The 23,425-nt window shown below is 38.5% G+C and overlaps 1 protein-coding gene across 1 annotated transcript in view; it reads right to left on the bottom strand.

Moving 5' to 3' along the window:
- The window catches only part of Carf (calcium responsive transcription factor), a 45,828-nt gene that overhangs the window by 12,067 nt on the left and 10,336 nt on the right, over positions 1–23,425 (bottom strand). The window contains exons 3-7 of the mRNA XM_032901808.1: positions 21,669–21,896; positions 8,855–8,915; positions 7,731–7,860; positions 5,729–5,813; positions 1,224–1,372 (exon numbers count right to left, since the gene is read on the bottom strand). Coding sequence (XP_032757699.1) covers positions 1,224–1,372; positions 5,729–5,813; positions 7,731–7,860; positions 8,855–8,915; positions 21,669–21,896 — 653 coding nt within the window. The remainder of the gene's footprint in view (positions 1–1,223; positions 1,373–5,728; positions 5,814–7,730; positions 7,861–8,854; positions 8,916–21,668; positions 21,897–23,425) is intronic.

The following is a 23,425-nucleotide window of genomic DNA, read 5'->3' on the forward strand; positions in this document are numbered from 1 at the left end:
ATGACTGAGTTCATATATGTGTGCCACATGAGAGCAGGAACTTGTGCAGGTCAGAAGCGGCATCCGATTCCCTGGACCTGGAGCTGTAGTTGTCTGTGAGTCCCCATGTGAGCACTGGGAACCAAATCCAGGCTCTACCAAAGCAGCATGTGCTCTTAACCACTGAGTGGTCTCTCTAGCCTCCACACCTGTCGTTTAACCTGAGAATGCTAAAGTTTATTATCTGTGTGATGCTGAAATATAATGTGTCAACTATCAACTAAGTCCAACCATGATAAATTATGAGTTTTGTTTGACAAAGGGTCCTCGTTGCTCAGGATGAACTAACACTTATGAGCTCAAATGATTCTCTCCCCTCAACCCTCCAAGCATCTGGAATTACAGACAGGAGTTACCACACTCAGCTTACACTATTATATTCTCTGAAGTGCTGTTGACTTGGCTCAGGGCTGTGCATGCCAGACAAGCACTGTAACCCTGAGCTGCTTTTCTATTCCCTAGCCCATAACACCTTTAACAGTTTTAAATTAACCAATAATTTTGAACATTGTCAATGTCTAAAAGAGTATTACTATAAAACATAAAAAATAATCTTTCACTGGTTCACTTTTCTATTCTCGCCCAGATCACTCATGATTGTGTGTGTGTGGCTAGCCTGCAAGGCATGAGATCCTATCTCAAAAAAATCCATTTTCCCGTAGCTTACATATCCATCTGTAGAGAGTTAAGTAAGTCATTCTTACAAGTGGGATATCACACCGCTGTCTGAGAGAGAGTTTCCATGTACCCCGGGAAGTCACTGTGAGGGTGCAGGAGCAATGCAAACAGACAGTAAGTGCGTGCCACATGCGCACCGCTCCGCATGTGATGGCTGCACCGGATACTCACTGAGGCTTTCAGATGAAGAACAGATCGATACGGAGTCAGAGAGAAGAGGGACTGTTACCTAACTTTAAGGAAATAAAACTTTAGTGGGCTTTATGGACATTTTAGGGTAGAAAGGATATGTGTGTACTCATGCACACATATATTCAAATGACTCAAAATCCATTGGGATTTCAGGCTTTAAGAGGGAACATACAAGACAGTAGTAAGAGAAAAACCTAGTATTCACTGTGCATGTTTTTGAGATGCTTAAACTTAATAAAAAGGCTTGTGTTTGCTATTGAAAAATAAGAGTTTAATGCAGAAAGATGAGTTTAAGAAGAGATACAACAACTTACCTGGCTGGACAAGTAGCTTTGTAGAGATGACAAGACCTACTTTCTTGCTCGCTGATTTTTTTTAACTGAAAACCTTTTCTCCTTGGTCCATACTGACACTCCATTACCACAGCTCGACTTCCTGTGCACCAAAACCAACCGATGACAGTGATTCATGTGTTTATGTATTTTCAACAGATTTTTAAAATGTGGGCTGTGATAAGTGCAAATTCTACACTTTTAATTACATAAGCTCTTAGAACAAATCCATCAGTATTTCTTACTAAAAATGCAAGACAGACATGAACAAATATTACATTTGCTGACACATGGACACATGATTTGTTTGTCTGTTTCTGAGACAGGGTTTCTGTGTTGGCCTCGCTGTCTAGGAACTTGCTCTGTAGACAAAGCTGGTCTTGAATTCATAGTTGACTGCCTCTGCCTCCCAGTGCTGGGATTAAAGGCATACATACACTGCCACCACGTAGCTGAGACATGTAATTTTTAAAAATACTGGATAAGTTGAACTGAAGCTAAATAAATGCTTTATAAGTTGAAATTATCAAATGTTACAATTGGCTAATAGTTAATACTATTTAGAATCTTATTTCCCTTCAAAATGTCTTTAGATTGATTTATGTCTATGAGTGCTTCTCTTGCATGCATGTATGTGTATATATACTCATGCCTGGAGCACACAGAAGTAAGAAGAGGCCTCTGACCCCCTGGAGCTGGAGTGCATGGTTATGAGCTACCATGTGCGTGCTGGTCCTCTGCAACAGCAACAAGTGCACGCAGGAAATAGGCCATCTCTCCAGCCCCAATTTCCTTGAAAAATTAATTTATGTGTTTTATCTACATGTTTGTGTGGACACCTGTAAGAGGTTTTGTGCACCAATGCAGGTGTCTACACAGCCCAGGGGATGCTGGAGCCCACGAATGGAGTGACAGGTGTGAGCTGCCTGATATAGAAGCTGGAATGGAACCCAGATGCTATGCCAGAGCACAGAGTTCTTAATCGCTCACCCTTCTCTTAGCCCCATTATTTCCTTTTCTAAATGATTTCTTTTTTAAAAAAGAGAATTTACTTATTTATTCTTATGTACATTTGATAGTGGCCTACAAGTATGTCTGTGTGAGGGAGTCAGATCTACTGGACCTTGAGTTACAGACAGCTGTGAGCCACCATGTGGGTGCTGGGAACTGAACTCAGGTCCTCTGGAAGAGCAGCCAGTGCTCTTAACCGCTGAGCCATCTCTCCAGCCCATATTATATGTTTTAAAAGTTGGCTGTATCCTGAAGTAAATATTCAACTTTAACGCAGCATGGTTTTCACGTCTACGTATTTGTAATCTACTGTAGTGTAAAAAATTATCCCAAATTTGAAGGCTAAGAACTACAAAAGTTTATTGTCTCAGTTTCTAAGGGTAGAATTCCAAGTGTAGCTTAGCAAGATGGCTCTCATGTTCTCACACAGACTGAGGTTGTAGTGTTGATCGGAATTGCAGGAGAGGAGTCAATTCCAGTCTCACTTGTGTGGTTGCCTTGTTATGTAGGCCTTTGCAGAGTTCTCTCACTCTGTGGCAGCTGATATCATCACCTACAGTAGTCTGAGTAAGACAGTTATTGTCTATTTATTCTTTATTCTCTATTCTTTATATTCTTTATTCTTCTTATTTAGACCATTTAAGGGACAGAGTAATATGCAGTGCTAAGTGGCAAGGCAGAGAAGGCTGAGCAGCAGGACTGCTCCTGTGGAAAAGAGAGGATAACACAGGTATTTTGAGAACAAGTTTTCTTTTGAAAGCTATCAGCTGATCTATACTGATATAGAACTCTGGTTATGACTGGTAATTCATAATTTCTTACCTGAAAATTTCTCTCATATGGATTACTGAGTTTAAGGTTTTTTGAGTTACATACAAAGCTAACCATTTTTGAGTTATACACAATGGCTAAGTGTTTGACATTGTACTGTATGCATTAAAGAAGAGTGCCTTTTCAAAGTGCTGCTCATACAGCTCTGACTATAACTTCTACAATGAGCTGAAGTTCACATATGTGCGCCTGGGCTGTGTGGAGGATCTTCTTCAGCACAGCATTGCTGCTGTATGTCAGAGCTTGTGGACCTGCCACCTGAAGGCCATAGTGGCGCTTTGTGGGAGGTCCCACTGTGGTTCAAGCAAAGAAAAGCTATGGTATATGCCAAGAGCCATCAAGGAGAAGCTAAAAAAAAATTAGTAGGTGATCTTCCTGAGATGGTTCAAGTGTCATGAGTTTATTGCTTTTGAGAGAGCAAGCAGGGATCTGCAACATAGAGCACATTCCAAGAGGCTGTAAAACCATTAACCTAAGGTCACAAATAGGGAACTAAAGATTTACTACAGGTGCAAGGACAGAAGATAAAATATTGACAGGATTTATCTATATGAAACTTCACTAATAACTTAGTCGCAAAAATTATGGTTTTTAGCCTTCAATGAGTCTGTTAAGCTAGTGACAGATAATGAATGTTTAGCCAGATAATTACTCTTAATGGATATGCATGTAAATATTCTCTCTTGTATACTTCTTATTCAACTTACTATTTGAATTTATATTTGAACTTCTAGTGAACTTTTGCAGAAAAGGGAAGCTTGGTAAAACCATGTGATCTAGTCTCCTAGAACAGGCACAAAAGCCTAGAAAAGATTGCATTGGGAACATAACACTGGGGATAAAGGCGTTGGGAGCAAGGGCATTGTTACATCAGAGCAGGAGGAGAGAGCAAGAATAGGAGACTGCAGAGTGGAATAACTTAGAAATTATAAGTCAACTTAAAAATTAAGAGAGCAATATACAGAATGCAGAGGGAAAGAGGAAAAAAGGAGCTGCAGAGAGAGTAGAAGGAGCAGGCAGGCTTCTCCTTACCATAGGATGGAACAGGTCTTCTCTCAATAGCAAGGCAGGCTCAGTCTTACTAAGGAGGACAAAGCTTTCTTACAGACTTGGGTTTAATTCATTAGTAATAAAGGGTAGAAGCTTTTTCTTTCTCTATGTAATAAAGACTGGAGCCCATTTTCTATCCAGAATGAGTGAGTTCTTTCTGCACTGATACTTGGTCTTTTACTCCATATACATATGTAAGTATATAATTATGAGATAAGTATGTAGCTGAACCCAACTGGTTTAAATAGATATTTATGAACATGTAAGCATGGATTTATATATGAATTTATGTGAGTTTATCCATATTTGCTTGTGTAAAAGTTTTGCCTTCTGCAAGTGTAACTCTCTTCTCCTGGTTCAATAGAAGTTTATTGCTCTAAACTCCCCCCGACCCCCATCCTAACAAGCAAGAGGCATCTGGACAAGAGGGAAAAGGCTCTAGTAATTAATCCTTTGCTTAATCAGGCGGAAGGACTGACACAGGTTTAAAGTTAGCCTTGTCTACATAGTGAGTATCAGGACAGCCATGGCTACATTGAAAGAACCTGTCTCAAATAAACACACAGACAGTCAAAACAGCAATAACAACAAAAAAACAGGTAAGTATCTGAATAAAACAAAGAAGTTATTTTTTTATTCCTGGATATCTAAGAAAATGGTGTTTATTAATGAGACAGGCAAAGAACATAGCAAGCAGAGCTTACTGGTATGGTCACAGTGAATTTATAGTAAAGTATAAATAAAGCTACAAAAAGTAGCCAAGGGTCTGGGATAACAGTAAGAATTACAGAACCAGTGATACAGACTTACAAACTATTACATAAACAAAAGAGCTGAAAGTCGGGGCCTAGAGAGATGGCTCAGTGGTTAAGAGCCCTGACTGCTCTTCCAGAGGTCCCAGTTCAATTCCCAGCAACCACATGGTGGCTCACAACCATCTGTAATGGGATCTGATGCCCTTCTGGTGTGTGTGAAGACAAGCTACAGTGTGCTGCGGTATTAAATAAATAAATAAATAAATAAATAAATAAATAAATAAATAAATAAATCTTTTTTTAAAAAAAAAAAGGCCTAGTCAATGACACGATTAAATCCTACAAAGATAAAATGAAGATAAGACTAAAAGCAAACCTTGAGAAATTTTATACTGAGACTATGAAATTAAATAAATGCAGAGAGAGGGGAGACAGACAGACAGACAGAGACAGAGAAAGAGACAAGAGGTAGTTCAAATGAAGCAAGCAGAGTTTTCTATGAATGATATCTGCTCTGTCTCTTATTCTGTGATGTGTCTTCTGGGACAGGTTCTCATGCAGCCCAGGCTTGTCTCCACTCACTACGTAGCCAAGATGACTTTAAACTCTTGGTCCTCCCCAGTGCTGGCATTACAGGCATGTGCCACCACATTAGGCATAACTTCCGCTTTACGGAGCCTATATCATTATGGAATAAAACAATAGATAAGTTTAGATTTAGCATAAATGAATCAGAATGTGACAGATACCAAGTATTGTTTGTATTCAAGTGTTCACTTGGGGAAGCAATGTTGCCATGACCAGTCAAATGAATCTAAGTCAGGATTAACTTAAGCTCACCTCACAACTCCTAAGACGGCAGGCCCACATGGGTGTGTTACAAGAAAGTGGCTGGAGAGGGGCCAGCAAAGGTTCTTCAAGAGTTCTGGTAGAGGAGAGGAATAGATATAAATACAGAGTTACACACACATGACATTCAACTGCTTTGTCTTTTCTTTACTTTGTGTGTGTGTGATATCGTACTGTATGGGTGCACATGTGCATACACATGTGTACACACATGTACTGAAACCAGAGACTGGCATCCAATGTTTTTCACAGTCACTCTTCACTTGATTTTTGAGACTTATTTCTCAGTGAACCCGGAGCTCACCAAGTCTGCAAACCAAATGGTAATGCAAACCCAAATCTGTGAGATACTAGGAAGGGTCCTAAGAGAGGAGCAGGTAACTCTAAATGCCTTCATTAAAGAGCAAATAAACAACCCGATGGTAAACCTCTAGGTCCGGGAGAATAAGGACAAGCCAATCCCAAAGCAGTGGTAGAAAGAAATAACAAAGGGCAGGGCAGAAATTAATAAGATATGAAAATGACCAAAAATTCTTAAAGAGATGGTTTTTGAAAAGATAAACAAAAGTGATAAACCCTAAGCAAATTAACCAGAAGAGACAGACATCCCAAATTATTAAGATTAGAAGAAAAGGCAGACATGACAGCACACACTGAGGAAATCTAATGAACCATGAGGACATACTTTGAAAATTTATATTCTAATAAGTTGGAAAATATAAAAGAAAAGGATGAATTCAACATGCCTATGGCCTACCAAAATTAAGCCCTAACAACCAATGAAATCAAAGTAGTAATCAGAAATCCTCTTGGGCTGGAGAGATGGCTCAGAGGTTAAGAGCACTGACTGCTCTTCCCGAGGTCCTGAGTTCAAATCCCAGCAACCACATGGTGGCTCACAACCATCTGTGATGGGATCCGATGCCCTCTTCTGGTGTGTCTGAAGACAGTGACAGTGTACTTATATATAATAAATAAATAAATCTTAAAAAAAAAAAAAAGGAAATCTCACAAAAATATCCCTGGTGCAGATAGAGTTAGTAAAGAAAATAAATAAATTTATAAATAATTATAAATACTGTCTTCAACCGAGAGTATATATGAGTGTTAGGTCAGGGCTTAATATGCAAGAGGCCCTGGGTTTGATCTCAAGCACCAGAAAACAAAAAAAGAACAAACAAAAGGCTCACAATATAGTGTTCTATGTAAAATCTTTTCATAGAACAATTAAAGGAATACAAATACATAAAACACACTTTAAGGAAGGGGTTGTAGAGATGGCTCAGCTTTTAAGAGCTCTTCCAGGGGACCTAGGTTCAATTTCCAGCACCACATGGTGGCTAACAACTCTACATTCCACTCCCAGGGACCTGCTGCCCAATTCTGTCTTCCACAGGCACTGAAGTACGCTGCACAGACACACAGTCAAGCACCGTGCACATAGAAAAATAAACAAGTCTCAAAACAAGTTTTTTACAAGATACTTTAAATATTTTTCTAAAATTATCATGGAAAGTATTATTTTTAGGAAAAAGGGAAAAGTAAAGTGAGAAGTTTGCAGAAAATAGGCCATATTTTGGTGGTGGTGTGGGAAAATATTTGCCTACATACTCAAGACTTTGTGCTCAATTTTCAGAACCACCGCCACCACCCACCTATCCCTTCCCCAACAATGCTAGCAAAAAACATTTTAAGTACTTTATCATATAGGAATTATATCTATAAAACATGGTTAAACCATTTAAATTTTTACGATCTGGAATGTATACCTTCATTCTAAATAATACTTTTGCCATTTCACATTGCTCCAAAAGAACAGGAAGGTGTCCCCTTGTTGTGGAGATGCATTAAAATAAATGAAGATACAGCTAAGGAATTTTTCCTCTCTCTGAATTTTTGATCTTTTCTATGGTCTGCCAGCTTTAGATGTGATCTTTTAAAAACAGACTTCCATTGTGACCTCCAAGACAACCTCCTCTTCCCCATGACTCACCTGGTCCCTGACTTTCTGGGTCCCCCGAGGGATGCTTGTGAGTGAAGACTGTAGCTACTGGCGCTGTCTTCTAGAGCATCTGTGCTTACAGCTGGCAAACTCCCACCAATGGGCTTCTCTTCAGAGACATCTTAACAACAACAATGACAAAACAGCAGCATCTTGAATAAGGCGACAGTTACTTAGCTAGAATTTAAATCTTTTCAGTGGGAAAAAGAAGAATATTCTGAAGCTAAAAATATCCAAAACTTAATGCTTTATTGAGACTGTCACTGATAAACTTAATTATTTTTATGTTGTATGTAATTAACTTTTTATACTTATATTTAATAGCTGTGATTTAAAAATAGTACAAATAATTGTTATTTTAAAGAATTTCACATATAATACTTATATGTGAAATATTAAATACAAAAATTACTTATATATTGTGTTTATAATGTTTTTGGTTTAACTTTCAGTGATAGTTAATGAAGACAATATATCATAAAACAAAAGCAAAAATAACTATCCTAAACCACTATTTATGAAAGAGCACAAAACAATGCAGCAGTGATGTTAAAATGAGAATAAACTATATTACAAAGAAAAGGAAGAAAAAGAAAATTAATGGGGATATTATCAAATAGGCAAAAAAGGGGGATGGGGTGAGGGGGTGCTGGGGAATCCCAATTCTCTTCTCTGAATGTGAAACAAAAGAAATGGGAGAAGGCAGCAGATTCCAACAACAGTTAAAAGAGAAAGGAATGGATCTCAAAGCTAACAAAAATACCAATAAATGGAAATATACAAAATTTCTGTAACTAAGTACTATATTTGTGTTACTGTTGCTATTTCTATTGTTGCTGCTATAATTTACAAGAATTTACTTTGTGCTTACTGGTCATTTGGGAGGAAGCAAGCATCAGCCAGCTTCATAAAATCCCAAAATGAAATAGACAGATAACCTAGACAGGAGTTGAAAAACGAACTTAAGATTTGGGCTAAAAAGCTTTTTCCAATCACTCAGTTCACAATCTTACCTAAACAACTGAAGTCAGTATGGAATTCTATAGGAAATTTTCTAGAGTCTTAGAAACCTTAGAGACCTTAGTCTTTAAAGCACCCATTCCATATGGACTCACCTGGAGGACTACACACGTCTGCAAACGACTCCTGAGGTATAACCACTTGCTCCATCCCTGTCTGGGGAGACAGAATTGCATGAAGCACCTGTTAGTTTTCTCAAGAGCTGGTAGTGATCATCTTGGAGGCATTAAACAAACACATATTCCATTCTGATTTATCAGAATTATTAAATTATTTAAGCACACACCTACTTCCACGATGCAATGTATTACTTCACTCTATAGATACAGCCCCGAGACATATTCTAAGTTTTAAGGTCTCACAGCTGTCAAGTAGTAAAGCTAAGATTCAAAAAAATCAGTTTGGCATAGCCTATGGTCTCAGGCACTATGTTCTTAATGATAGCACATGCATGGAGTTTCACACACAGAGAGTGAAAATCCAGCTTGGGTGACATGAAACCCTAACTCAAAAATAAAAAGTAACTTACAAGTAAATATTAGTTATATACTATAGCCAGCTTATCTCAAACACCAGAGTACCTAGACATGAGCAGTTAAGGGCTGTTTTAAACACTCTTTGTACTCTTTGTGCTCAAAAAGGGAAAACAAAATAAAACAAGGTTGGCTTGGTGGTGGCAACAGGGCATGTCTTTAGTTCCAGCAGGCAGAAATGGGGGATCTCTGACTTACAGGTCACCTTGGTCTACAGAGTGACTTCCAGGACAGCCAGGACTACACAGAAAAACCCTGCCTTAAAAAAACAAGGCCATGGGAAGGATATCTCTAATATAATGTATAAACGAGAAACTAAGGTTGGCTCCCTACCGCTGCCATTTGACCGCCCCCAACTCAGGCGGACTTCCACTGTAAAGGAGCAGGCCACCACAGTCTAAAGAACAGGTGCAGGTGAAATCAGCACATAGACCTCTAATTATCCCAAACCCAGATGTCTAAATGCTAGCATAAGGACATAATCCCATTAACAGCCAGGTTAATATATTTGAAATCAGCTGAAGCACAAGAAAAATGACCTTAAAACCAATTTTATGAAGTTGAAAGATGTCCATAAAGAGGAAATGAAAAAAATCAAGACTAATCCTAGGAATAGGAATTAGAAAAGGAGAAGAATCCCAGCTCAAAAACTCAGAAAATATACTTAACAAAATCATAGAAGATTTTTCTAACCTAAAGAAAGACATGGCTATAAAAGTACAAGAAACTTACAGAACCTCAAATTAGTTGGTCCAGAAAAGAAAGTCACTGTGCTACAAAATAATCAAAACACTAGACATACAGAACAAAGAAAGAATATTAAAAGCTGCAAGGGAAAAGGCCAAGTAACGTATGCAAGAAGACCTATTAGAATTATACCCAACTTTAGAGTTAGAAGGATCTGGGCAGACACTAAAAGACCACAGATACCAGCTCATACTATAATACCCAGCAAAACTTTCAATCACTACAGATGAAGAAAACAAGATATTTTGTAGGTCAAATTTAAATAATATCTACAAACCCAGCCCTACAGAAGGTACTATAAGGAAAACTCCAATCCAAGGAAGTAAACTACACCCACAAAAAAATAATCTCATTCAGCAAAACAAAAAGTGCAAGTGTGTGTACACACAGACACTATGACTACCACCACCAATGGATTGATGAATTAATCATTGACCATTAATAACTTGTTGCAGGATATTTTATCACACTATGAACCCAGAAATTGTGTTAGTTACAGAAAAAGCCTGTCTCTAGTTGTGGTGTGGCTCAACCCTAGCACAAATCTTTAATTCAAGAGCTTCTTGATTCTTGTAACAGAATTAAATAAAGTCAACCATAAGTCAAGAGGCAGAGCAAGCAGTCAGTCGACAGGGAGTAAACACAGGAAAAAATAACATAGAGAGTAAGTCTGAGGACGGATATAAACACACAGGAAGTAGAAGGGGGCATTCAGTTTGAGGGGTTTTGAGATGGTATGGGGGGAGACCTTCCCTTAGGGATGTCTGTCATCTGTGGATAAGGTCAGCTGGGTGCTCTCTCTGCCTCTGAGTTAGCAGGCTTTCACTCCAGCACCTGGCTCCCCATCTTCATTGGTAAAATAGAACGACTGAGATTTTGTTAAAAACATTTTGCACTCCAACACATGGCACAACCACATGGAAAGAAAAATCATGCCAGCTGCAGAAAAATTAAGAAGCCATTAGATTTGGTAAGTTACCTGGGAAGTCCTCAAAGAGAGAGTTGAGGATGGGAAAATACCATAATACAAGGTGCTAGGGCCCCGTACAGTGCTACTTTAGATGGCTTGAAAATAGAAGCAGAAAATGAAAAGCTAAATGACTTAACTGAAATTGGCTCAATAGTGATTATGGTTATTATCATCTTAGTATTTCATATTTTATCCTCAATAGCCACATATGTGGGTTGATAAGACACGAGCTTTAGAAAGACTTATTAATGAAAATCAGAAAAATACTCAGATACAGATAAAGGAATTTAAACAAGAACCTACTGTGCCAGCACATGATGAAACTGAAGAGGGGCAGCCATGGTTGTAAGAAAACCAACCTTAGTTTATCCAGTTAATAAACAATACTTACCAGCATATGATAGGCACCCCCAAGGTTATGAAGCAAGTAAATGGAATCCTATAGACATGTTAGACCTGAGGAGATTCAAGGAAGCAATAATTTCATATGGTTTGCACTCACCCTCTGTGAAACAGATATTAAATTCATGGGCAACTCAGAACAGAATTATTCCCCAAGACTGGAAAGATTTGGCAACAGCAATACTGGAAGCTGGCCTTCAGTTACACTGGTGAACATGGTGGACAGAGGAAGCTAGAGCCAGAGAACGACGAACTAGGGCTAGAGGAATTAATATTTCCCAGATCAGTTGCTAGGTGACGGTCAGTCTGCTGAGTTACACAGGCAGCTTGAACTTGATGCTCACACCTTGATGCTATGGCATTTAGCAGCTTTAAATGCTTAGGACAAGGCTGCAGAATCAGGAAAGAGGTCTGAGTCATTTACTAAAATTATACAAGACCCAAAGGAAGCCTTCACTGATTTTATTTATGCAAAGATTGACTTTGGCTGTAAATAGTATTCTTAACTTAATAGTATTAGATTCAGAAGGCAGATGAATATTAATCAAATCTTTGGCTTTTTTGAAAAGTGCTAAATCAGAATAAAAAGGGTGATTGGACCTTTTAAAAGGCAAGATCAACACCAGTAGATGAATAGATTATAGATATGGCTGATATTGGCTCTCATGTATAGGATGCCACTCTGATAGGAAAAGAAATTTCTAAAAGTTTTAAGAAAAATAAAAATGTCCAATGTTTTAATTGTGGTAAGCAAGGTCATTTCAAAACAGATTGTAGGCAAAGCATTCCTAGAAACAATGTTTTTTCTAGAGATAATCCAAAAAGAAGGCCCCAGCCTTCTGAAGCATTTAGATGTGGCAAAGGCTGGCACTGGACTAATGAATGCAGATCAACAAGGGACAGGCAAGGTAACCCTTTGCCATCAGGAAATGCCCCAGGGGCTCTCCAGCAGGCCCTGATAGCAAATTTGATTAATCATTCCCTGTCAGCATCAGAGAAAATCATCCATAGAGCAATTAAAAGATTTAACTCCTGTTTTAAAAAAAATAAGAAAACAAACAAACAACAACAACAAAACAGTGCCCTGGATGTAATTAAGAACAAAACAACTTCAGTAGATAAAACAAAATATTTGGGAGAAACCAGAAAACCAGTATATTTGGCAAACTGCTATAAATGATCAGAGACGAAAGTTAAAAATATAAATAAATGGCCTTGAAATTGAAGATTTGTAGACATAGGAGTAAATGTAATGATAATTTCATCAAAATCTTGGCATCCACTTGGTCTCCTCAGGAGATATACACTCAGCTTCTAGGGGTTGGAACTTTATCTCAGGTAAAGCTAAGTACAAGACAGGTAGAGTGTATAGGGCCAGAGGACATATAAGAAAGTTAAAGCCATATGTAGCTAATATAGCATGAATTTATGGGAATGTGATTTGTTGCAGCAATGGAAAAATACAGATTAACATTCCTCCAATCTCAGAAACAAACTATAAACAAAGAATGCTTCTGAAAATGTATTATCAAGAACAGTCAGACGGTCCATGGTCCACAGGCAGGACACAACAGGTGTTGGTCTTTCAAAGGTACCAACCACCCTAACTCTAAAATGGTTAACCTCAATGGGTGGAACAATGGCTTATAACAAAAGAAAGATCACACAGTTACTAGAAAGGCAGCTAATTCCCAATGGGGACAGGAACAAAGAGCAGCTTTTGTGACTGACTGCCGGTAAGCTCTTCTCCACGCATGCAACCCTGACTGATTCCCTAACTATGAATATCATATTTATTGGTGAATTGGCATCTGGGGACTCTTCATTAAGCAAAAAAGAGTCCACCAACATTTGCCTTTTGGCTTCTACTGCAAATACTTTCCATATATGAAGAATAAATATGTTCTCTTTGAGAAACAAATCTGGACATCTTACAAGGCATGGAGAACCTTATACTCAGTCATTGCCAACCACCCTATGGTCATGAGGTGTAAGAGGATGTAAGGTCCTCTTACAATGATGGATTTGGTCCGTTGGAAGGCAGAGTCCTTCACAGGCTTAGCCATGGAGGAAAAGGTCTAACAGTGGAACTGGTACCTATCTGAATTCCTTCATGATCAGGATGTGGTAGCAAAGGGACCTGTGCCTTCCCCTACTGAGAAAACAGCTCAGTTGCCTAATCTGCTCACCCCCTGCTCCCCAAAAGAGGCCCCTGTTGAAGTGTGGAGACTGAGGGAATGGTCACGACATTTGGCTAATGCATGGTTTACCGATGATTTATCAACCCCTGATGGAACCAAAGCTAACGGACAGTGGCTGCCATAGACTCGGGGAATGGAATGGCCAATACTGAAAGGAATCACAAAGTCAGTGCAGCACTGCTGGCCATAAGATGATCAACCAGGAACAATTCCTGGTGTGTGCAGTGGCACAGCAGCTATACGGTCATCAAAATGGAAACCACCGACTGGCAGATAAATGGCAAAGATATTGTTGTGCCAGGAAGCATTCTCGAACCCCAAAAGACCGCCCAGGAGCCAACTCTAATGCAATTGCACTAGAATCTCTTTATTTAAGCCCAAGCCTGGGCCACTGCTGCAGAAAGGGAAGGTGCAGGCCCAAGCCCAGTCTCAGGCAAGCATTTATAGAGGCCAGCAAACAAGTGGGGTTGGGGGAGGGGGGTCAGTCTAGCCTGGCATACATTTGACTGCTGGCGGTGGGGGCATTATGGCCTTTAACATAATTGGCTGGTTCTGGGAGCCAAACCATAATCGTAACTTCTGTTTTCCTCCTCATTGGTGGTTTTTAGGACTAAAGTACCAGGGGCCGGCTTGTAACCTGGAGTTGCAAATTTGTTGGGGAGTAACCTGGAAACTGGTGCTAGACACCAGCTTGTTAGGGAGTAGCCTGAAAACTAGGTGCCAGCTTATTAGTTAACTTGAGTTCAACCTTAGGTCAGGTTCTCTAAGATGGAGTCTCAACCCAAAAGATCTAGTCTCTCAATATCTGGTCATAGGCGGCATGAATGGAAATGGCAAAACCTAAAACTTAGCAAAGATCAAATTTAAGTAGCAAATATGGGTAAGACAGACAAACATCTGGAAATAATGAAATAGTGGTCAAATTGCCATTTGTTTAATTAAGACCAGAATATCAAAATTTGCCAGGGAACAAACTCAGAATAAATTAGCAAGAATGACAGATTACACATTCAAAAAAACTTGAAAATTCACTCCTAATACTAAAAAATAAGGGGTAATGGAGAACCAAACTAAACCAGGAAAAAACTATGAGAATAACTATTACAAGGAATTACGTAGCCAGGTGGTGGTTCACACCTCCCAGCGCTTGGGAGGCAGAGGCAGCCACATAGGAATTACAGTGATGTAAAATTTAAAAGCTGATTGTAAAATACAGGCTGAAATTCAAAGTGAATGTTCTTTGTGATCTAAAAATAAATACACTTAAACCTTGAATATATATATAAAATGAAAAGGGAATATAGGTATATTTATCTACAAATACTAAGGTATATTTAGTTTCAAATCTTCAAAAGAATATTTTAAGTTTCAATTGAAAGATAATACTTGGGTTGGGGATTTAGCTCAGTGGTAGAGCGCTTGCCCTAGCAAGCGCAAGGCCCTGGGTTGGGTCCCCAGCTCTGAAAAAAAGAAAAAGGAAAAAAAAAAAAGAAAGATAATACTTTTTCTGTTGCCAAAAAACATTTTGCCCTAGGAAAGATATAACCTGCCTAAAAAGGAACCTCCCCTCCCCAGAGTTAGAGTTGGAGCAGAGTTTTGTTTTTATCTTTCCAGGAGAATAAAAGCATCCAACTAAGGAATTCAGAAACCCCTGGACAAGTGAAACATCTGAAGAGAGGATAGATAGATCATCAAGAGAATGTGTCCCAAGAAAACGAGTAAATTAGATTGGCCCAGTGGTATCACCCACCTCCAGCTGTCTCTGCTGCCATGCCCAGAAATAAGTGGCAAATGGTCTTTATGTGGTTCTAATTCATTTAAAAATTTGCCAGGAACCATCTAGGAGAAGCTAAAAACTAGCAGGCAATCTTCCTGAGATGGTTCCTCATGGACTGTTAAAGTTATTGACAAATTTGCTTCTCTAGGCAAGGCCAAGAAGATTACATTTTAGGAAAGATTCCTGCTATTAATATGCTTTTCCTGTTATTATTAAATACGTATAACAATCACTAAGTTAGCCCACTCTTTTGAGCAGATCTCCGCAAGAACAGTGAAGGCGTACTGTCTTGTAGTAATACTATACAAACAAATAAGTGGTTTCTTAATTCTTAATGATGATCCTATATGATTTCCTAAAATTATATTAGTAATTATTAAGCTCTTTTATAACAGGACTGCTATTAAGTCCTTTCTGATGTCAAAACTGCAATGAGAACTCTGCCAGTCTTCAAGTGTCATGAGTTAATTGCTTTTGAGAAAGCAAACAGGCATCTACAACTTAGAGCACATTCCAAGAGGTTGTAAAACCATTAACCATCGTCATAAAAAAGGGAACTAAGGATTTACTATAGGTGCAAAAACAGAAGATAAAATATTGACTGGGTCACAAAAATTATGATTTTTAATTTTTAATGAGTCTGTTGAGCTTGTATGAATAATGAATGTTTAGCCAGGAAGTCCCAGGCAAAATTTAAAGCTGGCTTTGAGGTTGGAGCGTGGCTTTCTCCTTCTCTAAACTCACACATGTTGTTGTCAAAGGAAAATTCAAAATCTCTGTCTCATATTAGAAGAGCCACCTGGTATGGAACAGAAGAAAACAAGAAATAAGGGACTATTCTATTGCCACTAGTCTCATAATCTTTTGATTTTCACTTTACTCTTTAAAACTCTTTCCTTAATATAAGATTATTATGTGTATGTAAACTTCTGTCATGAGGGCTGGAGAGATGGCTTAGTGGTTAAGAGCACTGACTGCTCTTCCAGAGGTTCTGAGTTCAGATCCCAGCAACCACATGGTGGCTCACAGCCATCTGTAATGAGATCTGATGCCCTCTTCTGGTGTGTCTGAAGACAGCTACAGTGTACTTATATATAAGAAATAAATCTTTAAAAAAAAAACAAACTTCTGTCATGATACTAGTCATACAGTTTGAGGGGTTTTTAAGCACTGTGGAGAGGGAGAGCTTCCTTTTAGGACTTCAGCTGTGGAGGAAAGTCAGCTGAACGCTTTCTCTGACTCTCTGAGCTAGCAGGCTTTCACCCCAGCAACAGGCTCAGGGTCTTCATTGGTAAAGTCCAACAATTGAGATTTTGTTAAAAACGACAATAACTCTCACTATCAATTGACTCAATTCTCCAATATAAAAAAAAAACTACAGGCTAACAGAATGGATATGAAAACAGGATTCATCCTTCGGTTGCATGCCTAGATGCCAAGAAACACACTGCAACATCAAAGGAAGATATACCTGGGAGTACAGGGCTGGAAAAAATTTTCCAAGCCAATGAACTCAAGAAGCAAACTGGTGTAACTATTCTAGTGGCTAACAAAATAGACTTCAAACAAAATTAATCAAAAAAGTTAAAGAAGGACACTTCATACTCATCAAAGGAAAAAATCCACCAAGATGATGTTACAATTCTTAACATCTGTGCTTCAAATGCAAAGGCACCCACATATGTAAAAGAAACATTACTAAAGCTTAAATCACACATCGAACCTCATATATTAATATTTACATCCCACTCTTACCAATGAACAGGTCATCAAGACAGAAGCCAAACAGAAATAATAGAGCTAATAGATGTTATGCATCAAATGGACCTAAAATTACCTATAGAATATTTTACCCAAACACAAAAGAATATATTTTCTTCTCAGTACATCACAGAACATTCTCCAACATTGACCACATACTTCATCACAAAGCAATTCTTACCAGTTACAAGGAAACTGAAATAACGTGTCCCACCCCCCATAGCCTATCAGACCACCATGGATTAAAGTTGGATTTCAACAACAGAAAAAAACTGAAAGCCTACAAATTCATGAAAACTGAGCAACTGTCTACTCAATGACCACTGGGACAGTGAAGAAATAAAGAAAGAAATTAAAGACTTTCTAGAATTGAATGAAAATGAAGGCACAATATACCCAAACTTATGGTACACAATGAAAGCAGTGTAAAAGGAAAGTTCATAGCACTATGTGCCTTCATAAAGAAAATGGAGGGTTGGGGATTTAGCTCAGTGGTAGAGCGCTTGCCTAGGAAGCGCAAGGCCCTGGGTTCGATCCCCAGCTCCAAAAAAAAGAACCAAAAAAAAAAAAAAAAAAAAAAAAAAGAAAATGGAAAGATCTAATACTAGCAACTTAAAAACACCTGAAAGCTTTAGAATAAACAGAAGGAAACATACCCAAGTGGAAATACTCAAACTGAGAGCTGAAATAAAATAGAAACAAAGAGAACTATAAGTTGGTTCTTTGAGTAAGTCAGTAAGATAAACAAACCCTTTTCCAAACTAACTAAAAGACTAGACAGTATCCAAATTAACAAATCAGAAACAAAATGGGGGAATATAACAACAGACACCAAGGAAATCCAAAAAAATTAGTAGTTCATGCTCCAAAACTGTGTATTCACAAAATTAAAAACCTTAAAATAAATGGACAATTTTCTTGATAGATATCACTTACCAAAGTTAAATCAAGATCAGATAAACAATTTAAATAGACCTATAACCCTTAAGGAAAAAGAAGCAACCCTTAAAAGTCCTCCAGCCAAAAAATGCCCAGGGCCAAATGGTTTTAGTGCAGAATTCTACCAGACCTTCAAAGAAGAGCTAATGCCAATACTACTCAAATTATTCAACAAACTAGAAACTGAAAGAATATTGCCCAATTCATTTTATGAAGCCACAGTCACATTGCTATACAAATCACACAAAGATTCAACAAAGAAAATTACAGACCAAGATCCCTTAAAAATATTGATGTAAAAATATCCAATAAAATACTCACAAACCAAATCTAAGAACAGACCAAAAAAAAAAAAAAAAAAAAAAACAAAACCCACCATGATCAAGTAGGTTTCATCCCAGAGATGCAGGAATGGTTCAATATTTGAAAATCCATCAATGTAATCCATTATATAAACAAATTGAAAGGAAAACAAAATAAAACAAAACACATGATCATATCATTGATGCTGAAAAAGCCTTGGCAAAATCCAACACACCTTCACAATAAAAGTCTTGGAAAGATCAGGGATACAAGAGACATATCTAAACACGGTAAGGGAATTTACAGCAAGCCTTTTACCAACATCAAACTAAATGGAGAGAAACATAAAGCAATTCCACTAAAATCAGAAACAAAATAAGTCTGTTCACTGTCTCCATATCTATTCAATACAGCATTTGAAGTTCTAGCCAGAGCAATAAGACAAATAAAGGAGATTAAGGGGATACAAATTAGAAACAAAGAAGTCTAAGCATTGATATTTACAGATAATATGATAGTATACACACATGATCCCAATAAATTCTACCAGAGAACTCCTACAGCTGATAAACACCTTTAGCAAAGAGGCTGGATACAATAGCGAATAACAAACAGGCTGAGAAAGAAAACAAAGAAACAACATCCTTCACCATAGACAATAATATAAAATGTCTTATAGTAACTCTAACAAAGTAAGTGAAAGACCTGTATAATAAAAACTTCAAGTCTTTGAAGAAGGAAATTGAAGAATATATCAGAAAATGGAAAGATCTCCCATAATCATGGATCAGAAGGATTAACATAGTAAAAATGGCCATCTTGCCTAAAGCAATCTACAGATTCAACACAATCTCCATCAGAATTCCAGCACAATTTTTTACACACCTTGAAGAAACAATAATCAACTTCACATGGAAAATCAAAAAACTCAGGATAGCTAAAACAATCCTATACAATAAAAGAACTTCCAGAGGTATCACCATCCCTAATTCAATACTACAGAGCTGTAGTCATAAATACCACATAGTAGTGGCATAAAAACAAACACACTGATCAGTAGAATCGAATTGAAGAACCAGGTGTAAATCCATACACCTATGGACACCTGATATTTGATAAAGAAGCCAGAAATGTACAATGGAAAAAAGAAAGCATCTTCAGCAAATGATGCTGGTCTAACTGGATGACTGTATGTAGAAGAATACGAATCGTTCCATATCTATCACCATGCACAAAATTCGTCTAAAAGGATCAAAGATCTCAACATAAAACCAGAGACTTCTGAACTTACAGGAAGAGAAAGTAGGGACTATCCTTAAATGTACTGGTACAGGAGACAACTTCCTGAAAAGAACACCAACAGCACAGGAACTAAGATCAATAATTAATAAGTGGAACCTCATGGAACTGAAAAGCTTATGTAAGGCAAAGGACTCCCACCATCTATAGTACAAAACAGCAGCCCACAGAACGGAAAAAATACACCTCACCAACTCCACATTAGACAGAGGGCCAATATCTAAAATGTATAAGGAAATCAAGAAACCAGACATCAACAAACCAAATACTTAATTAAAAAATGGGGTACAGATCTAAACAGGTAATTCTCAACAGAGGAATCTCAAATGTCAGAGAAGCACTTACAGAAATGTTCAGCATCTTTAGTCATCAGGTCAATGGAAATCAAAACAACTCTGAGATTCCACCTTACACCAGTTAGCATGGCTAAGACCAAAACACAAATGACAGCGTATGCTGGCCAGGATGCGGAGCAAGGGAACACTCCTCCACTGTTGTCAAGAATGCAAACTGTGCCGCCACTTTGGAATCAATATAGTGGTTTCTCAGAAAATTGAGACTCAGTACACCTCAAACCCAGCTATACCACTCCTGGGCATATATTAAAGGATGGTCAATCACATTGCAAGGACATTTGCTCAACTATATTGATACAAGATTTATTCCTAATAGCCAGAAACTGGAAACAACTTAGGTGACCCTCAACCGAAGAATGGGAAAGAGAATGTGGTTCATTTACTCAGTAGAGTATTATTATTACTCAGATGTAAAAAAAACAATGACATCATGAAATGTGCAGGCAAATGGATAGAACTAGAAAAATCATCCTAATGAGATAACCTAGACCTAGAAAGACAAACGTGGCATATATGTACCCAATAATAAGTGGATATTAGCTGCACAGTAAAAGTCAACTATGCTATAACTTACATATCCAGAGAGGCTAAGTAGCAAGGATGGCTTAAGGGGTAATGCAAGGATCTCCCTAGGAAGGGGAAATAGAATAGATTTTGCTGGTGGGGTGGGTGCAGGTGGGGTTGGGAATAGGGGGATCAGGGGGGCAGAGAAAATACTAGGCTCAGTGACTGGAACTGGGGGCGTTTGGGGGCAAGGTGAAAACCTAGTGCAATGGAAACTCCATGGAATCTAGGAAAGTGACCCTAGAAAGACTCATAGTAATCCGCATTACTTGAAGCCTGAACCCATCATCTTCTATAACCATGCAAGTGGAGGGTTTGGGACACCAACCCAGCCACAAATCTTCAACCTATAGTTTGTTCTGCCTGAAGAGGTTCTGGGACTGAGGTCTAGCATAGTCATCATCAGAGAGACCAGAGAGGCTTCATCCAGCAACTGGTGGGGTAAGAAGCAAAGTCCCATAACCAAACATTACACAGAGCTCAGGAAGTCCTGCAGAGGAAGGGGAGAATGGATTGTAGAAACCAGAGGGGTATGGGATACCATGACAACGAGACCCACAGAATCAACTGACTAGGACTCATGGGGCTCACAGAGATCAGGGAGCCTACATGGGTCTGCCCTAGGTCCTCTGCGTATACACTATGGCTGAATAGCTTGGTGTTCTTGTGGGAATCTTAACAGTGGACAGAGACAAGAATTTAAAAGGAAGGAAGGAAGAGAAGGAGAAAGGGAGGGAAGGAGGGAAGGAAGGAAGGAGGGAGGGAGGGAGGGACAGATAGATAAACGAACAAACAAACTAGGGTCACTGGGCAGTGGTGGCACATACCTTTAATCCCAGCACTCAGGAGGCAGAGGCAGGCAGATCTCCAAGTTTGAGGAGACCAGCCTGGTCTATAGAATGAGTTCCAGGACAGCCAGGGCTACACAAAGAAATCCTGTTTCAAAGAACCAAACAAACAAACAAATGCACAAAAAAGGAAACTAACTTAGCATGATTAATATGATTTGTTAAATACCATAAAAACACAAAACTCGTTAGATATAAAATATTCTCACCATTTGTGCAGTAGAATTTCCCAAAGACTGAAGGTCATATTGAATAGGCTGCCCATTTTGGTCCAAAAGATGAAATTGCTCTTCGTGAAGGGCCTGTGTGTCAGTCAGTGTCTCTGGTATATTGTGTGATGTGAGTGGATCGTGTGTTTCAGGAGCAGTAACGGGCAAAATGTTAGGGGGATCATTTTGTCCAAGGGAAGGATCCCCAGAGTCCATACAGGTCAGACGCTTTTAAAAAGAAAAAGAAATTTACTCAGTCTTTGTAAAATATGCCATATTTTTACAATATCTAAAAAAAGACTGTATACTAAACATAGAAAGACATTTATGTTACAATTAATTGTTCATTTTACTTTTGCAACAAAAGGGTTTTTTTTTTCCATTTTTATTTTTTATGTTTTCTTTAAGACAGAGTATCTCTATAAGGCCCTGGCTGTTCTGGAACTCATACTGTAGACCAGGCTCACCTGGAACTTAGAGAGATTTGCCTTCCTCTGCTGTTTCTGCCACCTAAGTGCTGGGACTAAAGGCGTGTGCCACTATGCTGGTTATTGAACCCAGGACCTCTATATGCTAGGCTATTTACACTGAGCTACACTGTAGCCCAAAGTTTTCTTAAGCCAATGGTTCTCAACCCTCCTAATGCTGCAACCCTTTAATACAGTTCCTCATGTTGTGGTGACCCCAACAGTATGATTATTTTCATTGCTTCTTCATAACTAGAACTTTGCCACTGTTATGAATTGTAATGTAAATATCTGATTTTGGATGGTCTTAGGTGACCCCTGTGAAAGGGTTGTTCAACCCCCAAATGAGTTGTGACCCACAAGTTGAGAACAGCCGTCTTAAGTGAAATTGTTGACATAGATTAGATAGATAGATAGATAGATAGATAGATAGATAGATAGATAGATAGATAGATCCCATTACAGATGGTTGTGAGCCACCATCTGGTTGATTACAGATGGTTGTGAGCCACCATCTGGTTGCTGGGAATTGAACCCAGGACCTCTAGAAGAGCAGTCAGTGCTCTTAACCACTGAGCCATCTCTCCAGCCCGACTTTTATATTTTTTAAGTCTTTATTTCCTCAGGAATGCTTTTGAACAAAGTGAAAATAAATTAAAAAATTTATTTTGAGTGCACAAATTTTATGGCTATACTTAATATCATTAAATATATGATATGTAAAAAACCTTTTTGAAACAGTATCTCAAATATGTATCCTAGGCCCGACTTTAACCTTCTGCCTGTGTCTCTGAGAGCTGGAAAAACAAGTGTGTACTTCCGTTCCTGGCAGATTAAACGTCTTGTATCACTGTGAGAACAACAAGTTAAGTGTCACGCTGCTCTTCTTAAGCTCGGAACCCTTTCCCGTGAGGCCCTGCCTCGAGTCCTGGGTGTCTCTTCTGACATCACCATCACCACAGGTGCCTCCTACTGAGTGACGCGGCTCCATGCTGGCATCACTGTCAGTTCCATTTTCTCCGATTGGCTAATGGCTGAAAGATTAAACACCTGGCCAATTGTACAATTAATGACGCTTTGTGGGGATGTTAATCCTAAGTAAAATTTCCATCTTCCATACTATGGTCTCTTACACTATGTAAGTAAAATAATTTCCTCTATAAATAGAAAATTACTGTTTTTGTTAATTAACTTGTCAAGGCACCAGAACACATTTAAGGCAAATTAAATACTAGGATTACATAGTCCCTCGTTCTGTCCTTAATTATATCCTATGTTTGCTCACCAAAA

This window comes from Rattus rattus, chromosome 5, assembly GCF_011064425.1.
Source record: "Rattus rattus isolate New Zealand chromosome 5, Rrattus_CSIRO_v1, whole genome shotgun sequence".
NCBI classification, from domain to species: domain Eukaryota; kingdom Metazoa; phylum Chordata; class Mammalia; order Rodentia; family Muridae; genus Rattus; species Rattus rattus.